The sequence below is a fragment of the Mirounga leonina genome, unplaced genomic scaffold (assembly GCF_011800145.1).
Source record: "Mirounga leonina isolate KUSES-001 unplaced genomic scaffold, KU_Mleo_1.0 Mir_154, whole genome shotgun sequence".
Lineage (NCBI taxonomy): Eukaryota > Metazoa > Chordata > Mammalia > Carnivora > Phocidae > Mirounga > Mirounga leonina.
In genome coordinates, this window is record NW_023270389.1 from 60,376,712 (window position 1) to 60,397,727 (window position 21,016).

Consider the following 21,016-nt stretch of genomic DNA (forward strand, 5'->3'; position numbering starts at 1 on the left):
AAAGAAAGAAAGAAAGAAAGAAAGAAAGAAAGAAAGAAAGAAAGAAAAGGAACTCAGCTGGAGAGAAGGGAAGAGAAGGAAGGAAGGGAAGGGATATGAAGGGAATGGGAAGGGAGGTGAGGGGAGGGAAGGGAAGGGAAGGGAAGAAAAAAGAAAGAAAGAGGGGCATCTGGGTGGCTCAGTCGGTTAAGCGTTGGACTCTTGATTTTCGCTCAGGTCATGATCTCAGGGTCATACTTGGGATTCTCTCTCTCCCTCTACCCCTCTCTCACTCTCTCTCTCAAAAGAAAAAAAGAAAGAGAGAGAGAGAAGAGAAGAAGAAAGAAAGGAAAAGGTAAATATATGAGGTAATGGGTATGTTAATTAACTCGATGGGGGCGAATCCTTTCACAATGTATTCATATATCAGATCCAAAAAAAATGAAAAGATAAAATAAAAAACAAAACACTAAGGGTCAAACCTTAAGACTATAAAACTCCTTCTTGATTTAATTCCATTCTTTAAAATACATTTTCTTTTTTTTATTAACATATAATGTATTACTTGTTTCAGGGGTATAGGTCTGTGACTCATCAGTCTTACACAATTCACAGTGCTCACCATAGCACATACCCTCCCAATGTCCATCACCCAGCCACCCCATCCCTCCCACCCCCCACCACTCCAGCAACCCTCAGTTTGTTTCCTGAGATTGAGTTTCTTATGGTTTGTCTCCCTCCCTGGTTTCGTCTTGTTTCATTTTTTCCTCTCTTCCTCTATGATCCTCTGTCTTGTTTCTCAAATTCCTCATATCAGTGAGATCATATGATACTTGTCTTTCTCTGATTGACTTATTTCGTTAGCATAATACCCTCTAGTTCCATCCACGTTGTTGCAAATGGCAAGATGTCTTTTTTTGATGGCTGCATAATATTCCATTGCACATATATACCACATCTTCTTTATCCATTCATCTGTTGATGGACATCTAGGCTCTTTCCATAGTTTGGCTATTGTGGACATTGCTGCTATAAACATTGGGGAGCACATACCCCTTTGGATCCCTACATTTGTATCTTTGGGGTAAATACCCAGTAGTGCATAAAATTCATTTTCTTGATTGTAATAATTTTTTTATGAATTTCAGCTTTTTTATCTAAAGAGTTGGTAAGTTGCAATGACATTGAATCATAGCTGGAGGACTTGGGTTCAACTAAAAGACGGCTAGGCAAAATAGTGAATAGTCTATTTGTCCCACTAACAAAACACAAATGATAACTTCTAGGTCCTTCCTATTGAGTTTTTTTTTTTTTTTTTTTAGAGAGAGTGTGCAAGCTGGGGTGGGGAGGGGCAGAGGGAGAGAGAATTCCAAGCAGCAAGCAGGCTCCACACCCAGTGACCCAGTGTGGAGCCCCACACTGGGCTTGATCTCACAACCCTGATGTGATGACATGAGCCAAAACCAAGAGTCGGTGGCTCAACTGACTGAGCCACCCAGGCACCCCTCTATCGAGTTTTTAATTTTTTTCTCAATGTGCTATGAGAGCACTTTTTTTTTCTTTTAAAGATTTTATTTATTTATTTGACAGAGAGAGACATAGTGAGAAAGGGAGCACAAGCAGGGGAAGTGGGAGAGCGAGAAACAGCTTCCCACTGAGCAGGGAGACTGATGCGGGCTCAATCCCAGGACCCTGGGATCATGACCTGAGCCAAAGGCAGACGCTTAATGACTGAGCCACCCAGGAGCCCCTCTATTGAGTTTTTTAATGAAATTCACCAAAAGTGAGAGGAAAAGATAGCCTCCACACATACAGAGCTAGAATTTCTTTAAATTCCAAGATTTTCAATTTAAGAAATGGGCTAACAAAATTAGAAATTTTATGGGAGAAAATATCACATCTCTAAAATGACTGACTACCCTACATTTTCTTGAAAGTTATAGTCTTTTTGAAAGGTGCATATTTTCCCCTCATTTAGAAAAAGATAAAAATGTTTATCTTGATGTATAACATATTGCACTGAGAAATGAATTAAAAACTTTTCACAGCACATTAAAAACAGTTTCATTTCTTAACACCAGATCTGATTCCACAAATATCATTTCTATGGCATAATTAATTTTCACTTAGTTTCTGTAACATAATTAACTGCTAGTGATTACACTCTGGCATTTTAAAGGAGTGCATTTCTGAAACAGTTAATTAAGAAATAGATGCAACTTAATTTCTAATTGATTTTGTATAATGTTGGCAATTCATAATACATTCATACCCATAAAGAAGCTTTTGTGAAACCATATGAACTATAATATGCCCTGTGTCCCTATGAAAGATACATATTCTACTTCAACATCCAGAGAAAGGATTTTCATCTCCAAGATACACAAATCTACAGACATGATTTTACCCACACAAAGAGAATTACCAGGGTAGTTCTAACAGTCAATATGGTAACCAGAAAGCTATACATAGATCATGTAGTTCAGCCTTTAACCCAGAATGCATCAGTGATTCAACAAATATTTACTAAGTCACTATGTGTTAAGCACCATGGACAATACAAATATGCTTAAGGCATGACCCCTGCCTTTAAATGCTTGAAATCTAAGAGGGAAGACAAGAAATACAGCCATAAACCCAGTGGCATGCTGGAGTCAGCTCATATCAGCTTCTGAGAGCTGATTGCTAAGATTTCAAGAAATTTGACAAATTTGTTGAACACTACCATCATTTAAAATTTAATTATTTAAGCTCACAATTCCATTATATTAAAAACAAAAGCAATAAATACTCAAAACTCATCACTTTTTATTTTACTACATTTTACTATTATGTATATTCTTGAGGATTTTATGTCCTTAAGGACATAGGAATACTATATAATGGCGTGCAACCGTGTATCTTTTCCCAACCCCAAGTTCAGAGATGTCACATTGCTAGTTTGAAATTAGCCACCATAGGAATATTTATACCATGGAAAACAGCAAATATTATAAACCAACGACCTCCCCCCCCCCACTTCCCTGACCCTTACTGAATATTAAACATTTACCAGCATACAACTGCATAGGATAATTCACATTGCAAGCAGAACATGTTAAATTTCCATTGAATGGTTTATGGTTATAGGCATCATAGGAGCTCAGAAAAAGAAGTGATAAATGATAGTATTCTAGCAAGCCCTAGAGATAAGAACAAGTCTTTTATAGAGGACTATGAAAATAAATTTGGCAGGGATTTTATTAAACAAGAGAGGTTATGGCAGCTAATAATAAGCATGCCAAATCGGCTTTTGAATGAATTAAGTGGCTTATTTCTTCCTAAAGAGTATCTTTACATTGGTGGGTTTAATTGTGTATTGGCAATCTCACATTGCAAAATAGAAATCAAAACATTGTTCTGAACAATATTGACAAGCATCTAGAAGTTTTGTCTTCAGAACCCCCAGTATCCCTCTCTGGCTGCTGTGTCTTACATTTTTGCCTCTTGAAGGCTCTGACTCCCTCTGTGCCTTCTCAATGACCTCAATGAGGTCTCTGATCCTTCATTTCCCCCACTAACTCCAATTTCATCAGCTCCCTCCTTGACTTCCTTCTTTCCCTCCCCACCTGGACTCCAGGTTTGTCATCTAAGCTCATATCTCACCAGCATTCTTCTTTGCCGTGCATCCCTCCTCTGCCGTGCATCCCCATCCACCGTGCATCCCCTTCTGCCATGCGCCAGTCAGCAGAATCCCAACCCTTCTGCTCAACAGAGCCCTTTGCCTAGCCTCCCAGACCTTTATGTCCTCATTTCTCCTTATCTGGTTCCCTCAGACTATTCCCAGCTTCAGTTCTGTTCACTCTCCACAGATGTCCCATCTTACATGACCACAAAACCCTGAGGCCTTTGGAGTAATTCCCAACAGCCCAGGTCATTTGGAATTTTCCAAATCCACACCTATCCTTGATCTTTCCTTTTTGTTTTAGAGGTTGAAAGATCAAACCCTCCATCATTGGCCTCGCATTTTTTAAACTCCTTCTCCAGGATCTTGCTAATCTGTTTCTCCCACTCTCTCATTTCCACCTATAATACTCAAGTCTCTTCTGATGTGAGTAATGCTTTTCTTGACATATGATCTCCTTTGAACTATCATACTATACTTCTTCTGGAAAAAGTACTCTGCACTCACTGTCTCCACTACCTTGATATTACTTGTTCCCTCTATAATCCTCTCTCATATAGCCTTTCCCCCTTCTACTCTGTAGAAGAGACTCGCAAATTGGCCAATGTCTACATTGTAAAACTGACATAACATATCAGATAGCCTCGGGGCATTCAGCATTACTTATCTCACTCACTGAAACTCTGTTCTCTCCTCTCTTGGGAAGCCAGAGTTTTCTCCTGGTATCTTACTATTCCTTTTCCTTGTGACTCCTCTTTTTGTGTCTGCTCCTTAGCCATGTTCTCTGGAGTACTCTCCTTAGCTAACTTCAATTCTCACTTTCTAGGTTCTTCTTGGGTGATGTTCCTCTTCTCTAGCATACTAACACTGATATGCTGATGAAACCCAAACTATTTTGAATTTTGGACTTGGTATACCTGCTCACCATCTCCACTTGGATATCTCATAGCCCCTCAAACTCATATGTGCATAACTGAACTTAACTCCCCGACCTCTTAATCTGTATATTTTATAGGATTTTTAATTTCTCTTGATACATCAAATCATCCTAGGCAGAAATCTGGCAACCCCTCGTGACTCCTTCCTTTCCCTCAGTGCCCACAAACCACCAATCAATAAATTCATCTGTATTCTCTTACAATAAACACTTGTTGAATCTGTCTTATCTTCTGTATCTCTATCCCCCTAGGCTATTACCTCCAATTGCTGTCTTACCTTAATTTTATCCCTGCCAAAACTATTGCCCATTAGTCTTCCAGAGTATTCTTATGAAGATGATATCCAACCACCTCAATACCTTTCATGTTTCTCCATCCCCTACCATAGCACTTCCATAGTCTGGTCCCACCAGCCTCTCCACCTTGTTCCTTTCACTGCCTTGTACTTAAGGTTCCTATAACTCTGAGCCTGTGGCTGCTTCCTGGATACCCCATGCTGGGATTTTGTACATGTTTGGTACCTGAAATACTCTTCCCACTCTTCCTCTCCTTCTCTTCCTTCAACCTCCATAATCTTTTTTTTATTTTGGAAAGAGGAAAATTTTTTGTTTTTAATTTTTTTCCAATTTTATTGAAGTATAATTGACCCCATAATCCTTCAAGGATCAGTTGATACCAACTCTAGGAAATTTTCCTAACCCTCTCCCAGTACCTCCTTTCTCAGCTGGGTTAGGTATCCTTCTTGTGCCTCAGTCTTTTCATTTATTATCTTTTAATTATGTTTAAGGGTGTGTCTTTACAAGACACCAAGCTTGTTGAGAGTTAGTAATATATCCAACATTGTCTAATTGTCCTATAACTTGAGGAATTTGATGACTCCAGAAGAAGCTCTAGAGTCTGAATTTTCATTTGTTTAGCAAATACTTACTGATGAGTTACTACGTTTGAGACACTGTTCTATGTGCTGGGAATTTAAAGATGAATAAAACTAGGTCCTTTATCTTGTGGCTAATGAGGGAGAAAGCAAAGAGATTACCACAGAGGATGATAAATGTCATGAATAGATATTAGAGAAGTGTAAAGAGGAGCAGAAGAGAGTTCTTAGAACATCTTACATAAGATTTTGAAGGGAGAAAAATTGGAGAAGGCTTCCTGAAGAAGGTGTCATGCATGCTGAGTTTTGAAGACCTGGTAAGAGTTAGCCAGGCAAAGCAATTGCATGAGAGTGGAGTGGATAAATAGCCACATTAAAGACCTGCAATTTACAAAGGTATGTAGGTGACAAAGAAAATAGTGAGTTCTAGAAATTCTAAGTGGCTCAATATGATTAGAGCACAGAAAGGGAGAAGGGTTGGGAAAGATGAGGAGGGACAAGGCAAACATGAAAAGGCCTGCATATCAGACTGAAGAGCTGGAATATTAATCTGAGAGCTATATGAGCTATTGAATGCTTGGGCCAGGAGAATGGTCAATGAGGTGTTTTTGACAGACTGCCCTAGCAGCGAGGAGAATGGGTTGGGGAAGGAGGAGGCAGGTTGGAAAGGAGGACATGACTGGGAAGATAGAGTAATAGTTCAGAAAGGAAATGAGGAGAGCTTGAACTTAACTGGTAGAAGTAAGAATGGAGAGAGAATAGATCCATGTATAATCTATAAGAATTGGTGACCTACCAGATGAGAGGAATAAAGAGAAGAATCTAAGTTTTATTTTTTCATTTGCAACAATATTTATTGCATATGTATTATATACCAAAAACTGTTCCAAGAATTAATAAAATGGTATGCAGAAAAGACCAACTCTCTCCTCTCCTAGAGCACATTGTCTAGTGGGAAAGACATAATCCAATAAATGATACAAATTGAGGAAATGAAGTAAGGTTATAGGATAAAGTGACCGGAGACAGTATTTTTGGTAGGATAGTCAGGAGAGAGACTGCTCTGGGGAGCTCACATTTGAGCAAAGAGCTAAATGAAGTGAAGAGCAAATCATGCAAAATCCAGAGGAAGTCTTAGAGCAGCAGAAGGCTGCTGGGCTTCTGGCTGGGAGGACTGTTTGCATGGCTGTGCTATTTACTAAGAGAGAATGGGAGTAAAGAAATAAGTTTACAAGGAAGCAAATGAGTTCTAATGTCACTTCTGCCACTTATTTGTTGGCCGAGTGGTCTTGGGCATGTTACTTGTCTGAACCTCAGTAACCTTATTAATGAATGGGGATAATACTTTCTTATCTCCCAGACTTTTGCGCTGCTCAAATAAGCTGAGATGAGTGAAGGTCCCTTGAAAACTGTAAAATACTATAACAATTAAAAGTTTTATTATTTGCTTATAGACGTTTATGTTCTTTCACAAAGAATTGATTTTTAAAGAACACTTTGAGTTCTCTGTGCTGTCAAAGTCCATAATAATGACAATACTGGGGGAAAAGAAAGGCACTAATCTTTTCCTCAGGGAACAAGTTATGATGAGGCCCATATTCCTTTTTACCAAGCAATAAGATCTGTCAGTCAAGTGGTGATTCTTGTGTTAGGTTTTAAATAAGATAGTAATCTTTTTTATCTCATTTAGATTGTATACCTTCTTTTTGTGAGGGAAAATATGTCCTTCAACTAGCAGGATTCTAGGCAAATCTAATTCCCTCCCCCTCCCCCCAGTGGAGTAACCTCAAGAGCAGGACTTAGTTGTTCACACTCTCCTTCTCTTATTTTATTCCTCTTTATGCTGCATCCCAATCCATTTTCCCATGTGTGCACAAACACACACCACACACACAGACACACACACACAGGCACATGCACATACACACATACACACAGGCAACCGTTCTATTGGGTTTAATATATCTTTTTGTTTATACATTTCCTTAAAAATGTATATTTGTATGTATTTTTAATTTATGTAATAGTATTATAGGGAATTTAAATTCCTACTCTGCACAGTGTTCCACAGATTTTGTACTTAGTAGTTGTAAATGCTTAGATTAGCTAGAAGGTTTTATTTTTTCAAACTAGCCAGTACTTTCTTGGTCTTTGCTCTGAAAAGTATCTATTTTGCAAGAGTCAGGATTTTGTCTTTGAGCCCAATTCTGAGCTTCCTAGTATTTACCATAATGCCTGGAACATGGCTGATGATCCATTCAGCTTGAGGGAGTCAGGAGACAGAGGTAAAAATACTCAGACAGCCTCAGCAAATGGTGATCATCGATCTATTCAGTCAGATTCTGGCTGAGCTTTTCAACAATTTCCTTGGGCCACTCTTGTAAATCTAGAAGCTAAAGAGATTTCTCAAGTGATACGGTATAATAATGTTTTCCCGAACCGCTGGTGCCATTGGAGAGTCATCTCAATAGAAGGAGAGTCTGGTCCACTTCATCCCTAGATTCAACATATTCCTATTTCTGCAATTTCCTATAATGAGTCTTAAGTTGAGCCAGATGAAACTTCAATTATACTAATACATAATTGGCCAGCTGTTAAAATGGGAGCCAGCACAGTTCCCAAAAAGGCAGGAAAAAACTCCTCTCGAAAAAATTTCCATTTCAAACATGATTACCATTTTGGTTATAATTTTATATGGTAATTTCACAAATGGAGTTTTGTACCAGCAAGAAAATGAACATCTGCAATTAATTATGCCATATAAAGCAGGTTGGCCTGTTGTAAGACATACATTGAACTTTTAACCCTTTTATAGCTTGGCAATTTCCCAGAGATGAGCAGCTAACTATTCAGCATAGTTACCCAATTTGGTGGCAGGTCATTATATTGGAAAGTGGATAGTACCCCTCAGCTGAATTGCTGTGGAGCCAGATAGAACTGGCTTCTGCCCTAGCACTCACTAGCCACCACCGGACACCATGCACACAATACTATTAGCTCTTCTTCATCTTTAGATGGGAATGAATATACCTACCTTATAGTCTTATAAAGAGTACCTAAGTTAACTCATGTAAAGTGCCTGGCTTAATGCCTGGCACATAGTTAGTACTCAATAAATGTAGGTTTCTTTTTTGTTCCCTTCATAAAGATAGTGAAATGCATCAGAAAAATGGAATTTGAATACTGAGAACAGGTAGAGTGATTGCAGAGCTGTCCTGGTTTGGGCTTTGTGCTCCTGCATCTAGAGTAGGGGTAATAAAACCCCATAGGCCAAATCCAGCAGGCCACCTTTTTTTGTAACATCTACAAACCAAAAATGATTTTTATATTTCCAGATTGTTGAACAAATCAAAAGAATAATCATATTTCATGACCCATGAAAGTTATATGAAATTCAAATTTCTTTGCTCATAAAGTTGTATGGAAACATAACCATGCTTGCTCATTTATGTATTATTTATGGTTGTTTTCATGCTACAGTGGCAGAATTGAGTAGCTGGGACAACAGAGCCTATATGGCAAAGTGTAAAATATTTATTATTTGGTTCCTTAAAGAAAAAGATTGCCAACTCCTGATCTAGAGGTTTCTGTTGGACTCTCCCTTGTCCCTTGGGAATGGGCACAGTATGGGTCAATGGTGGGTAATAGTACAGAGTGTGGACCACTTAAAAAAAAAATACCTTAATGTGAGGCACTCTGAAATTTCTTACTTCACATCTTCAAGGAGAAAATAAAAATGCCTTCTTCCTCCTGCCTTCACTTCCTCCTGCCTTCACTTCCTCCTGCCTTCACTTCCACCAACTACCCCCACCTCCAAGGGGAGAAAAGACACTTGCTCAATGGCTCTTCTTTTTCAATCACAGGATCCGCCCCCCTCCCCAGAGTGCCTTCCTGTCTGGGCACCATCTTACATTCAGTAAACAGCCCTCCTCCTGTAACATTCACCTCACCCCAGTCACACCTTTAATTTCCATCTGACTAACGTCTTCCTTCCCAGGCTTGCATTTGGGTGACAGCAACAGGGAAGCTGAGGTGAAGGACACTATCATTCAGTTAGTGCCTTTTGATAGTAGAGTGGGTTTTTATTGTTTTGAAAGAAATTGTCAGGAAATGTTTCCCTTTCAAAAGTACTATTGTCTAAGGATGACCAGGGCAAACTTCAGAGGGAACTGCCCAGAATCAGTACATTTCTAATCTGTGACTCTGGAAAGGGGCATTGTCAATCAGGTATTCATTTCTTAAGGATATTCAAACAAATATTTATTGGGAGCCTTCAATGCTCAGAGTACCATGGTATCTACATTTTATTTTCTATGGAATGGACCACGTGGGCCACGTGGGCCTACCTTGTACATGAGACTGAGCCTGGTGCCATCATGCTATGGGTGGTGTTTAGGGGGCTCACTGATGCACCCTGGCCAACGAGGCAGCCCTCCCACCCCCTCTCACCCACCACCCCATCCTTGAGGAGGGAGCATGGTGTGGAGGACCTGGGCTCAAGTTTAAATGCCAAACCAAATATTTCCCTGCATTGTAAGATATGAGTAGAAACACTCTTCACTCTTTAGTTATAAAATGCTATAGAACTACCAGCTGATATTATTATAATAGATTTCTCACAAAGTGTTGGTTTTTTAAAACACTGGTATGTTCCAGTTAGAGTAAGATAAACCTAGTAACAGAATAAAAAAGCAATCTGTTAAAAAATATGCAGTTGAATATGTATATGTCTATTTTTTGAGTTTTTTCATCAATTGACATCAATTATAGCTTTAATAGTTGAAATAGTTTTATTTAAAGGTGCAGTTCATTCATCTGTAATCCATCTAATTATGTGGGCCAGAAAAATAGAGTATAATTCTATTGGACAGCTATTTAAAACAAAAACAACAAAAATTTAAATGCCAAGTATGTATAAGTCCCATTTCACATGCTGAGAAATTGAGAAAATGATAGATTTTTTTTTTTTAAGATCAACTAACAGGATATCAAATAGTTCTTTTCCTGCTATTTTGGGATTTCAGCTAATGCCCCATTCTCAAGAGAAGTATACTGAAACATCCTCAGAATTATTACAAAGTGGTCAGACCAGTCTCATGACCCTTCTGCCATCGTTCATCCCCAGCAAAGAGGGGACAACTAGCAATTCTAAAATAATTGAAAAGAAGGATCAAGGAACACAGCTGTGGGACTAATGGGGAATGTTGGGGTGATTCATCTGCCTTCTCTGGGTGGAAAGTGGAGGTTGGAGAGAGCTCCTCCTACCCCAAGCCAAGTGAGGACAGCTCCAGGAGAACCCACTCCAGGAGAACCTGTTCCAGAAGAGCCAAAGCCGGGGGGAAACATGCACATGACGACCACTACCTGCTTCCCCATGGAGAATTCTGAAGGCCTCAAGCTGGGCCACATTGTGACTTATGTGGCCTTGGGCACTTTGCCTTCATGGGTCCCTCCCACCATAATACTATCAATATTACATATTATTTTTGATATAACTTTAAATACTTCGATATTTTTTCTCTGTTTTAGAAAAAAGTCAATAGATTTTCATGGTTTCTGAAAATTAAAACATTTCTCTTGACCTCAAACTTACATTTTTTTCCTTCTGATTTTAAGAAAAATTGGAGCATTTTTGTAGGACCCTGAAAGTACCGTGAGCCCAAGGCACTGTGCCTTCTGTGCCTAATGGACACATTCCTCCCTTGCTGGAGGGACCCATGACAGTGGGGAGGGACTGCATGCACAAGGACACTGTTCCATGTGGTGAGCCTGTGTGAACTGTGTCCCGTGAGACACAGTAGGTATCTTAACAGAAGCTGCGTTAACGGGAGCTGGCCCGAGAGGCTGAGCTATTGGTGCAAAGTGACAGAGTAAGAGGCCATGTTTGGAGACAAAGGTAGAAGAAAATTGTGCCATTCCTGGTTTGTAGCCCCATCAAGCTCAGCTCAGTCCGTCAGCTGGCTACAGTTACAAAGTGTGTCATTGGCAAAACTCGAAATGAGTCCCCAGTGAGAACATTCTACTTCTTCTCTAGGACATACAAACATTTTCACAGTTCTAAATTCTGACTTTAGATTTATGTTACTACATTGAGGCTTCCCCTCATCAACTTTGAAAACAAAAAGAATGGGGAAGTATTTTGTGTACTGATTTGGAAAGATCTTCAAGATATAGTATTAAGTGAAAAAACAAGGAACAGAATGATATGTGCTGCCATGTGTGTTTAAAAGGAAAGGAAAGAACACACAGGTATCCAAGGGAAGAGAAGACAAAGGCCAGCTGCTTTCCTTCCCTCCCTTCCCACCCCCCAACGCCCCAGCTTCAGGGCCTGCTTACCTCCTGGTCTAGGGCTCCTTCTGGGTGCCCCCTTTCATAGCAACATGTCTCCTCCTTCACCCCATCTGGTCAGATGCAGTAATAGCTCTCAACTATTGCTAGTATCTGAGGGCAGTATTATTATTATTACCCCATTTGATAAATTAGGACACTGAGGCACAGTGATGAAGCCAGGATTTCAGTCTACACATTTTCACTTAAGCTCAGGCTCTTTTAAGTCCAGCACAGTGCTACTCATAGATATTAAATTAACACTCAAAACCTATATACTAAAATTATATGATAGATGCCAAATGTTGTAGGGAAAATAACATGGTACCAGGAGAGAGAATAACACAAAAGACACTACTTCATTAATGGGGGCAGGAGGGTGGAGTCGAGGCAAGGCCTTTGTGAAAAGGTAACATTTGAGCTGACACTCACAGGAGGATGGTTGCTAGAGGGGCTGGGATCAGGGACCAGCACATCTTGGGCCCTGTGCAGAGTCTCCTGAGGAGGGACAGAGCTCAGTGCATCCAGAAGGGAGACTGACTAGAGCAGCACAACTGAAGCACAGCATGAAGGAAAAGAGGAAGGCATGGGGCAAGTCTGGAAAGGTGGTAGGGGCCGTTTAGGGCCGGGGGGCCAAGCAGGCCAAATGAAGGAGCTCAGCTCCTCTTGGAGTGTCAGGAAGCCCTTGGAGAGAAGTGGTGTGCTCTAACTCAGGTTTTAGGAAGACCACCATGGCTGTAGCATAACAGCAGGATTTGAGGTGGGAATGTGGACAGAAGAATGGACAATGGTGGAAGCTGAGAAGTTAGCAGTTTGTTGCAGAAGGTCTGGTGAGAGCAGATGGAGGCTTGAACCTTGACACTGCAGTAAGACTGGGAAGAAGTGATCAGATTTCAGGTATATTTTAGAGGTCAAATCGACAGGACTGGACAGCAGGTGGGATGTGGGTGGTGGGAGAAGAGGACGTGTCCGAAGGCATTTCTGGTGTTGTGTATACCAAACAGACTCAGTTAGCCATCCAATATCATTTCTGGATTAAGAAGGATCAGTCTCTGGCCTATCACAACCCCAGGGGGGAGGACTGGATTTCCTGTTAAGCAGAAACAGTACAAAGTGCTGTGTTAACATCATCACATTATGGAATAAGTAGACTCTGTTGGTCAGTGAGGATTTCATCATTACTTGTAATATTTTCTGTGGATAAGTAGATTTACAACCAGCTTAGAAATGAGCCTATTGAACATAACCTATATATAAGTTAGAATTAGTTGTAGAAAGAGAAATGTAGAAGCTTTACATCTAATTTGTGTTTCCCAGGCCTGTCAGAGAGTTCTCCATGCCAAGAGGAGCCAACACTTTCTGTTACTGTACAAAAGCAAACGTGATTGTCACTGGAGGTAAGGGATACTGTTCACGTTGTACAGAGATTCTCTACTTTGCCAACCGTGCCCTGCTTGATTAATATAGGGATAGAGTGGTTTTCATAAAGTTACAGAGTTTTGCTCCCAGGGAAAACCTTTTAGAGAGTTAAAAATTTCACATAAAGTTAAATTTGTCAGTCTTTTTCTTTGTGCCTTCTGGATCTGATGGCACACTTAGAAAGTTCTTCCCCGGCACCAGGATATGTGTTATAAATTCTTCCATATCTTACTCTAACTTTTTTTATTGCTTTATATTTTACCTTTAGATCTTTAATCTCTCTTGAAGTTATTTTAACATGTGAGAGCATGAGATCCCAGCCCGGGGCCCCTTGTGTGGGCTTTAGAGGAGTCCTGGAGGCTCCTGCAGCCTATTGACCCTTGTGTGTCTATGTGCATTTTTCTGCAGAGATAGTCCAAAATGTTATCAAATCCTCAATGGGGTCCATGTTCAAAGAGGTCAAGGGCCAATGTTTTAGAGTTAGCAGGAAAGAGGCCAAGGAGAGAGACTTGAAGCATACTAGCATTTAAGGGTTAAGGAGTGTGGAATATAGGACGTGAGGTCATCTGTAGAGAGTATGATATAAGAAGCTCAAAGGGGAAGATGGAGGACGGAAATGTTCCTCAAGCCTCAGACTTGTCACCTATAATCCTGGGGTGCTAATACAGCAGGATGGCTTCGAGCCTGGGCTCTGAAGTCAGACTGTCTGGGTACAAATCCTGATGGTCTTTCTAGCAATGACCTTGGGCAGGTCATTTGATCCCTTTAAACTTCAATCTACTCTAACGTGGGACTGATAATAGTACCGACTCATAAGATTGTTATAAGAATTAAGCAAATTTGAATAAAGTACTTAGCACACAATAAGTGCTCAATACAAATTTGCCAATAATAATACTAACAATAACAAAACCACACATACTTCATATGGTGGTGCTTAAGATTAATTGAGATAATGTATGCCTGGCACATAGTAGATTGTCAATAAATATTAATTCAATCCATCTACGACACATAGGCAAAGTCATGTTGACAAAAGCGCGGAGGTTTTGTTGGAATAAAATGAAATCGGAGGTTCCAGTCAGGAGGCTGTTCCAGGAGTCACAAGTGAGGTGGTGAGGATCTGCATTATTGTAGGTGAAATGGAAAAAGAAAGGAAAGAGCCAATCCCATGGGAAAGAAATTAGTCATAAAACCTGAAGCCAGAATGAAATTGGGATTAGTAAGAGGGATCAATCAGCTCCGAGTTTGTAGGGGAAAATGGAAGAGTAGCAGCTGTATTGTTACCAGAGATCAGGAAGAAGGTGCTCATGTGGGAAAGAGAGCAAACTCAACTCAAGTGTGAACTTAAATGTCAAGTGTGATTAGACACCTGAGAGGATGCTCCTTTTGGTGATGATAAAAGACCTAGTTGGATCTAGGGGATGTGAGGGCCCCCAGGCTGGCTGCACGAGTGAGAACTCCCGGGGGCACCCCTAGATCAGAGTCACTTTCAACAAGGAGCATGTAGACTTGAACGATGTAAATGAGCAAAATAGAAACTCAAATAAACATCAAGAAAATGGCCTGTACTGGAGATCTGAACTTTAGAAAGGGAAAGAGCAAACAAGATTTTTAAGAAGAAAGCTCTGTCATCCAAAAGATCACCAAATGTACCATTTGGTAAATGCTTCGAGCAAAAATATTTATTAAAAAAGCAAAAATGTTCAATGAGTATGAGCTACTCATTCCTTCCATGTGAGATTTCTTCAAATTCCTTCCCCTAAAACACACACAGCTGCAACGTTTGGTTTTCTACCAAGAGTATCCTGCCTTGGGCCTGAAGTGCCAATATTGATAAGTACAGTTGACCCTTGAAAAACACAGTGGTTAGGGGTGCCAACCAGCCCCCCCCCCCCACCAGCAGTAGAAAATCCACATGTAACTTTGAACTCCCACAAAACTTGACCACTAATAGCCTACTGTTGACTGGAAACCTTACAGATAACATAAACTGTGGATTCACAAATATTTTGTATGTTCTGTGTATTATATACTGTATTCTTACAATAAAGTAAGCTAGAGAGAAGAAAATGTTAAGAAAGTCATAAGAGAGAAAAATATGATTTTACAGTTCTGTAGTGTATTTATTAAAAGAAAAAATCTGCATGTAAGTGGGTCCACACAGTTCAAACCCATGTTGTTCAAGGGTCAACTGTGTGAAGATAGCTACACTCTCACTTCACACCTGGGTGATCTCCCCTGAGGACATAGTTAAAATTTTTTTCAGTATATTGTGCATTTGAAGTTCATATTGAAATTTGTGCTCAGGTTTGGGCCTTCGACAACACTTACTTAAAACTAGCTTTGGTTCGAATATTATTTTTTAAAAATTACATAGGAATCTACTGGAAAGTAAAACAAGTAAAAACAATGCACTAGAAGTTAGAAGAGGTGGCTTTAGTCATAGCCTGGCCATTAACCAACTGTATAATTTTCAACTACCACGTAATCTTCTGTTGCTTACTTTCTGTATCTGGTAAAATGAGGAAGCTGGACTACATACATTCCAAGACCCCTTGAGCTTAAAGAATCCCGATCTGTTGTTTAAAGAAATCCCTGTTCATAGGGAGATAAATTAAAATGTCCTTTGGAAAACTTGGAACCCAGTTTGCCAAATAGGGGTTACTCAGTATGTAGTCAGAGCTTTGTGTACTCAAAAAAATGAGGCATTAAAGGGCCACAGACTTCTAAATTTCAAGTAAGGACATCAAAGAAAGAAAGCAAAGCATATGGGTAAGAAGTCTGCAGAGTAGTATGTGGGAGTCATGGCTTAGACTGGGAGCAAGTTTCCTGGCACCTGGAATGATGATTCTAAGAACGAACAGGGATCCAAGTCTTTAAGCTGTGCTAACTGAGGTTATCCTTTAAAGAGCTCTGCACTGAAGTCTAGAACACATGAGGCAACAAATACTAAAATTACATGTTTTCAAAAAAAGGAGTGCCATGCTTATATTACAATTTCTTGATCCCCGTTGCCCTTTGCTGAACTGATGACTGTCTTGGCTTCTTCCTTGTGAGGGAAATGGCCCCGAGCACTTGTCAGGAGGAGGTGGGGGTGCTCCAGGGATGAGGGAAAGAGCACAGTGGTCCTCAGAGAGGAAGCAGGGAAACTGCCCCAGAATCGAATTGCAAGGGACGCTGCCCCCAGCAGGGCAGGTCTTCAGTTCCGTGTGGCCTTCTAACCTCCTTCAACTCAAACCCTCCACAGGAAACCCTCTGAGAAAGCAAAACGGCATAGTTAAAGTAAGATCTGATTTCTAAAATCCGATTGTTCTAAAAAGACAAGCTGTCACATTAATCTTAACCAACTCCTTTGAACAGCCCTTTGTTCTCACACAAAATACTTCAAAACATAAGAATTGACCAGCTCTCATATATTTTGTCATCTTAAGTATTTTAATCATTTCTGAGAAAAAATATGTGTTTGGTAATGTTCTGGGACTCAAATCACTTTAGTGTTTATGGATTAAGATATTTGACCCTCATGAACCTCAACAGTCATTATATTGTAAGATGGCCAGCTACAGCTTTGAAATCTTATTTTTCTGGCTCTCTTACAAAGCAAAACATTTAGCAGCATGACAGACAAACAACTAATACTTTTCACCATGCAAAAATTATTAAATTGTCACAGTTACAGAGCCTCTTTTGGTGGAAAATGCAATTCCTCAGTGACTAGAAACACGTTTTCCTCAGGAGAATACTCTTGTTGATTAGTGACTCAGCCAAGCACATTGCTAAATGTACTGTATGTACCAGCTGATGACTCAAAATATACTATGAAAGCAACTTTGTTAGGCATAGTTGAATGTGTGAAATATGCAGGGACATTTGATGAGCTTGAAAAAACAGAAGCTCCTGTTTGGGGGGGGGGGGTTGTAAAAAAAAGCCAAACCAGGACAAGGTACTTACCAAAACAAAACAAAACAAAACAAAATAAAATTGCAAACTTCCTGAGCATTTGTTTTTAGCTCATTGCTATCTCTCTTGGCCAATTTAAGAGTTAAACTCCGACTTTGAAAGGTCCAGTGTATACAAACGGTTCTCTGCCATCCAAGATAATTTGGGGGCTCTGCATGCATCTGTTAATGTTTCATTCAACAATCATTTCTTGCACAACTGCCATGGACTAGACCTCATGAATCATAGAGATCAGGTTACATTTTAACCTTCAAGAATTCAAAATTTAATGGTACAAATAGGACATGTTAATAACAGCTGTAATACAAAATGGAACATGAGTCAACAGATTCATAATCATAATAATAACAATACAGATTAAACACTTAGGCATTTAGAGCTTAGTATCATGTCCCTTTCTGATCATTCTGGCTCCAAAAAGCCACCACACAGACTCTGTGAGGATTCTGTTGCTATCATCGGAAAGCAGGCAGAGCTAGAAGACCTCTGGTAGCAGACCAGAGGAGCCCTCTGTAAAACAGGGTTTCCTTCATAATGCACACTGGACAAAGCTCTTTGCCACATTTCTCACGTGGCAATCTTCTATTATATCCTTCTTCCTGTGGCATGCAAGTCACAGATTTCTTTCTGGGGATAGCCTGACCTCATCCAACAGGAGTGATAAAGTCCATTTCAAGGGGGCAGCCCGGCCAACCACCTGGGGCCCAAGGCTCAGGTTCTGGACATACTGGAGTAAGGTAAGACTTCTCAGCCTTTGCCAGAGAAAAGCAAATGCAAGCAAGATACTGCATTATCAGAATTACTCAGTATGAGTCATGTAACTGATAATCTGGAGTTTTTCTAATGACCTTTACAATTCCAGATTGCTCTCTATTCTCACTGTAGTAACCTCTCCCTCCCCAACACACAATCATAAAACTTTGGAGTGGGAAGAAATCTTGGGAGATCAAAATTTTACAGATAAGGAAATTGAGGCCCTAGAAAAGAGAATGATTTGCTTCAGCTCATCATATGACTAGTCAGCTGGTAGAACTGAGCTCCAGTCTGTCCTCCTTTCTCCCAGCCCCTGCTCTTCCCTGCTGGACCACCGGGACCACCGTAATCTGGTTCACAGAGTCTCTCCCTCCCTTTTCTCTCTGAGCTGAGCCAGCTCATCTCATCAAGAGTGAGACATTTGGATCCACTGACTCACCAGCTGAGATAAGAGCTTGCTAAGGGAAAGAAATACTACCTTTATATGTGGCTTTATCTGAATCCTGGTTAACAAAAAGGAAGAGAGAAACTAAAATAAATGGAAAATAACAAAGGAACAAGGATTTAACCCCTAATGAACCATAATATATCATTTATAGTATTAAGTCCTACCTTCAGATTTGAATTATGTTCTGCAAATACTTCCTTTCCCTCTATATCTTTCATGCTTGTCTGAGTGCCACCACTAGATTACAAACTCTCCAGAACAGGGCCCATGTTTCATACATCTGTGTATCAGTTCCTCTCTGTCTCCCCTAAACTTTTTATAAAATGTGTTGCAAATGGCCCAGACTTAGAAGAAAAGAACAGAGTAGTAATAGTCAGCTCATACTCCAGGAACTGCTCAGATTATCCATGGATAATTATCCATTTAGTCTCACAATAAGGTTATTACATAAATTCTGGTCATCCCCATTATATATACAGATAAGGAAACCCAGACACAGAAGGTGAGGTCACTTACTTAAAGCCATAAGGTTAGTGAGTGATAGAGCCAGGTTTCAAATCAAGGTAGACTTTCCCAAAATAAGTATTTTTTAAGCACTTCATGAGTCACTCTATTAGCCAACTCATTTACTTAACAAACATGTATTAAGCACTTGCTATTTGTCAAACACTGCCATAGATGAGAAATATAAGGCTTACCAGAAAATGAGTAAACAGATATTTACACAAACAACTATAATTGAATAGACCTCATGCTATAAACAAAATCTGAAGAAAACACCCTCAGAATGGGAAGAAGAAGACTTAACTCCATCTGAGGCTGGGGACACTGATCGGGGGCAGCCTTAGGAAGGAAATGTTGGAACTAAGTCCAAAAAGGTGTAAGTGTTGGTCTTCTGGGGAAAAAAAAAAAAAAAAAGACTTTCAGTAGGGTCAGTGTCTAGATTTTTTTGTATCTTCAACATCTAGCAAAATGCCAAGTGTATAGTAATTTCTCAAGATATTTTTCTTCTTGTTAATAAGGATAACATGGAAGTTTTAAATTTAAGAAAATATCCCACTTAAAAGAAAGAAAGAAACAAAGGAATGAAACAAAGAAAGAAAGAAAATATCCCACTTACCCAATGACAACAGTACTTAAAATATCTTGGGTTCTGTCTTGGCCAGCTTAGGTTGCCATAACAAAATATCATAAGCTGGGTGGTTTAAACAACAGAAATTTATTTCTCACAGTTTTAGAGGTTGGAAGTCCAAGATCAAAGTGCCAGCATGGTCAATGTCGAGTGAAAGCTCTCTAGCTGGCCTGCAATGGCTATTTTCTCACTATATCCCCACAGGGAGAGAGAGTAAGGGGGCTATCTGGTCTTTTCTTATAAGGACACTAATCCCATCATTAGGGCTCAACTCGAATAACTTCATTTAAATCTAATTATCTCCCAAAAGCCCCATTTCCAAATACCATCACATTAGGGGTCAAGGCTTCAACATATGAATTTTGGGGAAAGAATTCTATCCATACCAGTTGCCGGAGAAATGGAAAGTAAGAGTCAGCTGTGCCCTGAGATTTTTCAGCCTGCCTTTACTAAGACTCCAGGCCCCGAGGACCTCTGGAATGAAAGAACTGGCCTTATTAAAGGAGTCACGCGAACATTCAACAAAGACTTGTTTTTGTTTGGATACGTGTTTTCACAGTCTTGTGCCACTAGATAGTTAAACCTCTGAGCTAGGATTCAGCATCCCAAGATTGAAGTTATAGGAGTTCAATAAAATACCTGAACTCCTACTGTGGGTTACACTCTTGAGGTAGTATAATAAAAAAGAAGTTCTGCGGGGCACCTGGGTGGCTTAGTCATTAAGCGTCTGCCTTCAGCTCAGGTCATGATCCCAGGGTCCTGGGATCGAGCCCCACATCGGGCTCCCTGCTCTGCAGGAAGCCTACTTCTCACTCTCCCACTCCCCCTGCTTGTGTTCCCTCTCTCGCTGTCTCTCTCTCTCTGTCAAATAAAATCTTAAAAAAAAAAGGAGTTCTGCTTTCAAGTGGATGGTACAGAAAATTGAATCATTAACTATAAAAGATGCCAGGGGCAAGGGGCACATAGGCAGGGGCTCTTAGTTTTAAAGAATATGAAGACATTCTGAAATATTCTTGGAGGTACAGTCATGCTACGATTTGAAGATTGGTTTGGAATACTCAAAGGGGAGAAAGAAAAAGGTAAAGAAAATACTGTTCCTTTTTTTCATGAAACCAGACAAAATAATCAGAGAATTATGAAAACATCTGTGTCTATCACATTTCCCTGGGTTATGAATATCCAACTGGCAAGTCACCTAATTCTCCTGCATAACTGACTGGCTCTTGCAGTGTGTGTAAGTATATTTCCATAAAAAGTCCAATATATATCAGCAAATTCAGCCTGTGGGCCACAAAATACATGCTACCTGATTAACTAACATGGCCTCTTTGAATTTTAGATTTTATTAATACATAAATTGTAACTTTATAACTTAGGTTATATATAAATTATAACTTAGGCTATAATGCTATTATATAATCTTTTTTTCCTGGTGCCCTGAAGATCCTGGGTAATAAATAAGATGCTCGAGAATGCACCATATATTCCTAATTTATACCATTTTCTTATATGTGATTCT

The 21,016-nt window shown here is 39.8% G+C and overlaps 1 protein-coding gene across 1 annotated transcript in view; it reads left to right on the top strand.

Moving 5' to 3' along the window:
* WDR64 (WD repeat domain 64) overlaps positions 1–21,016 on the top strand; it is a 151,190-nt gene that overhangs the window by 55,479 nt on the left and 74,695 nt on the right. Inside the window, exon 10 of the mRNA XM_035010942.1 lies at positions 13,100–13,179. Within this exon, the coding sequence (XP_034866833.1) occupies positions 13,100–13,179 (80 nt within the window). The remainder of the gene's footprint in view (positions 1–13,099; positions 13,180–21,016) is intronic.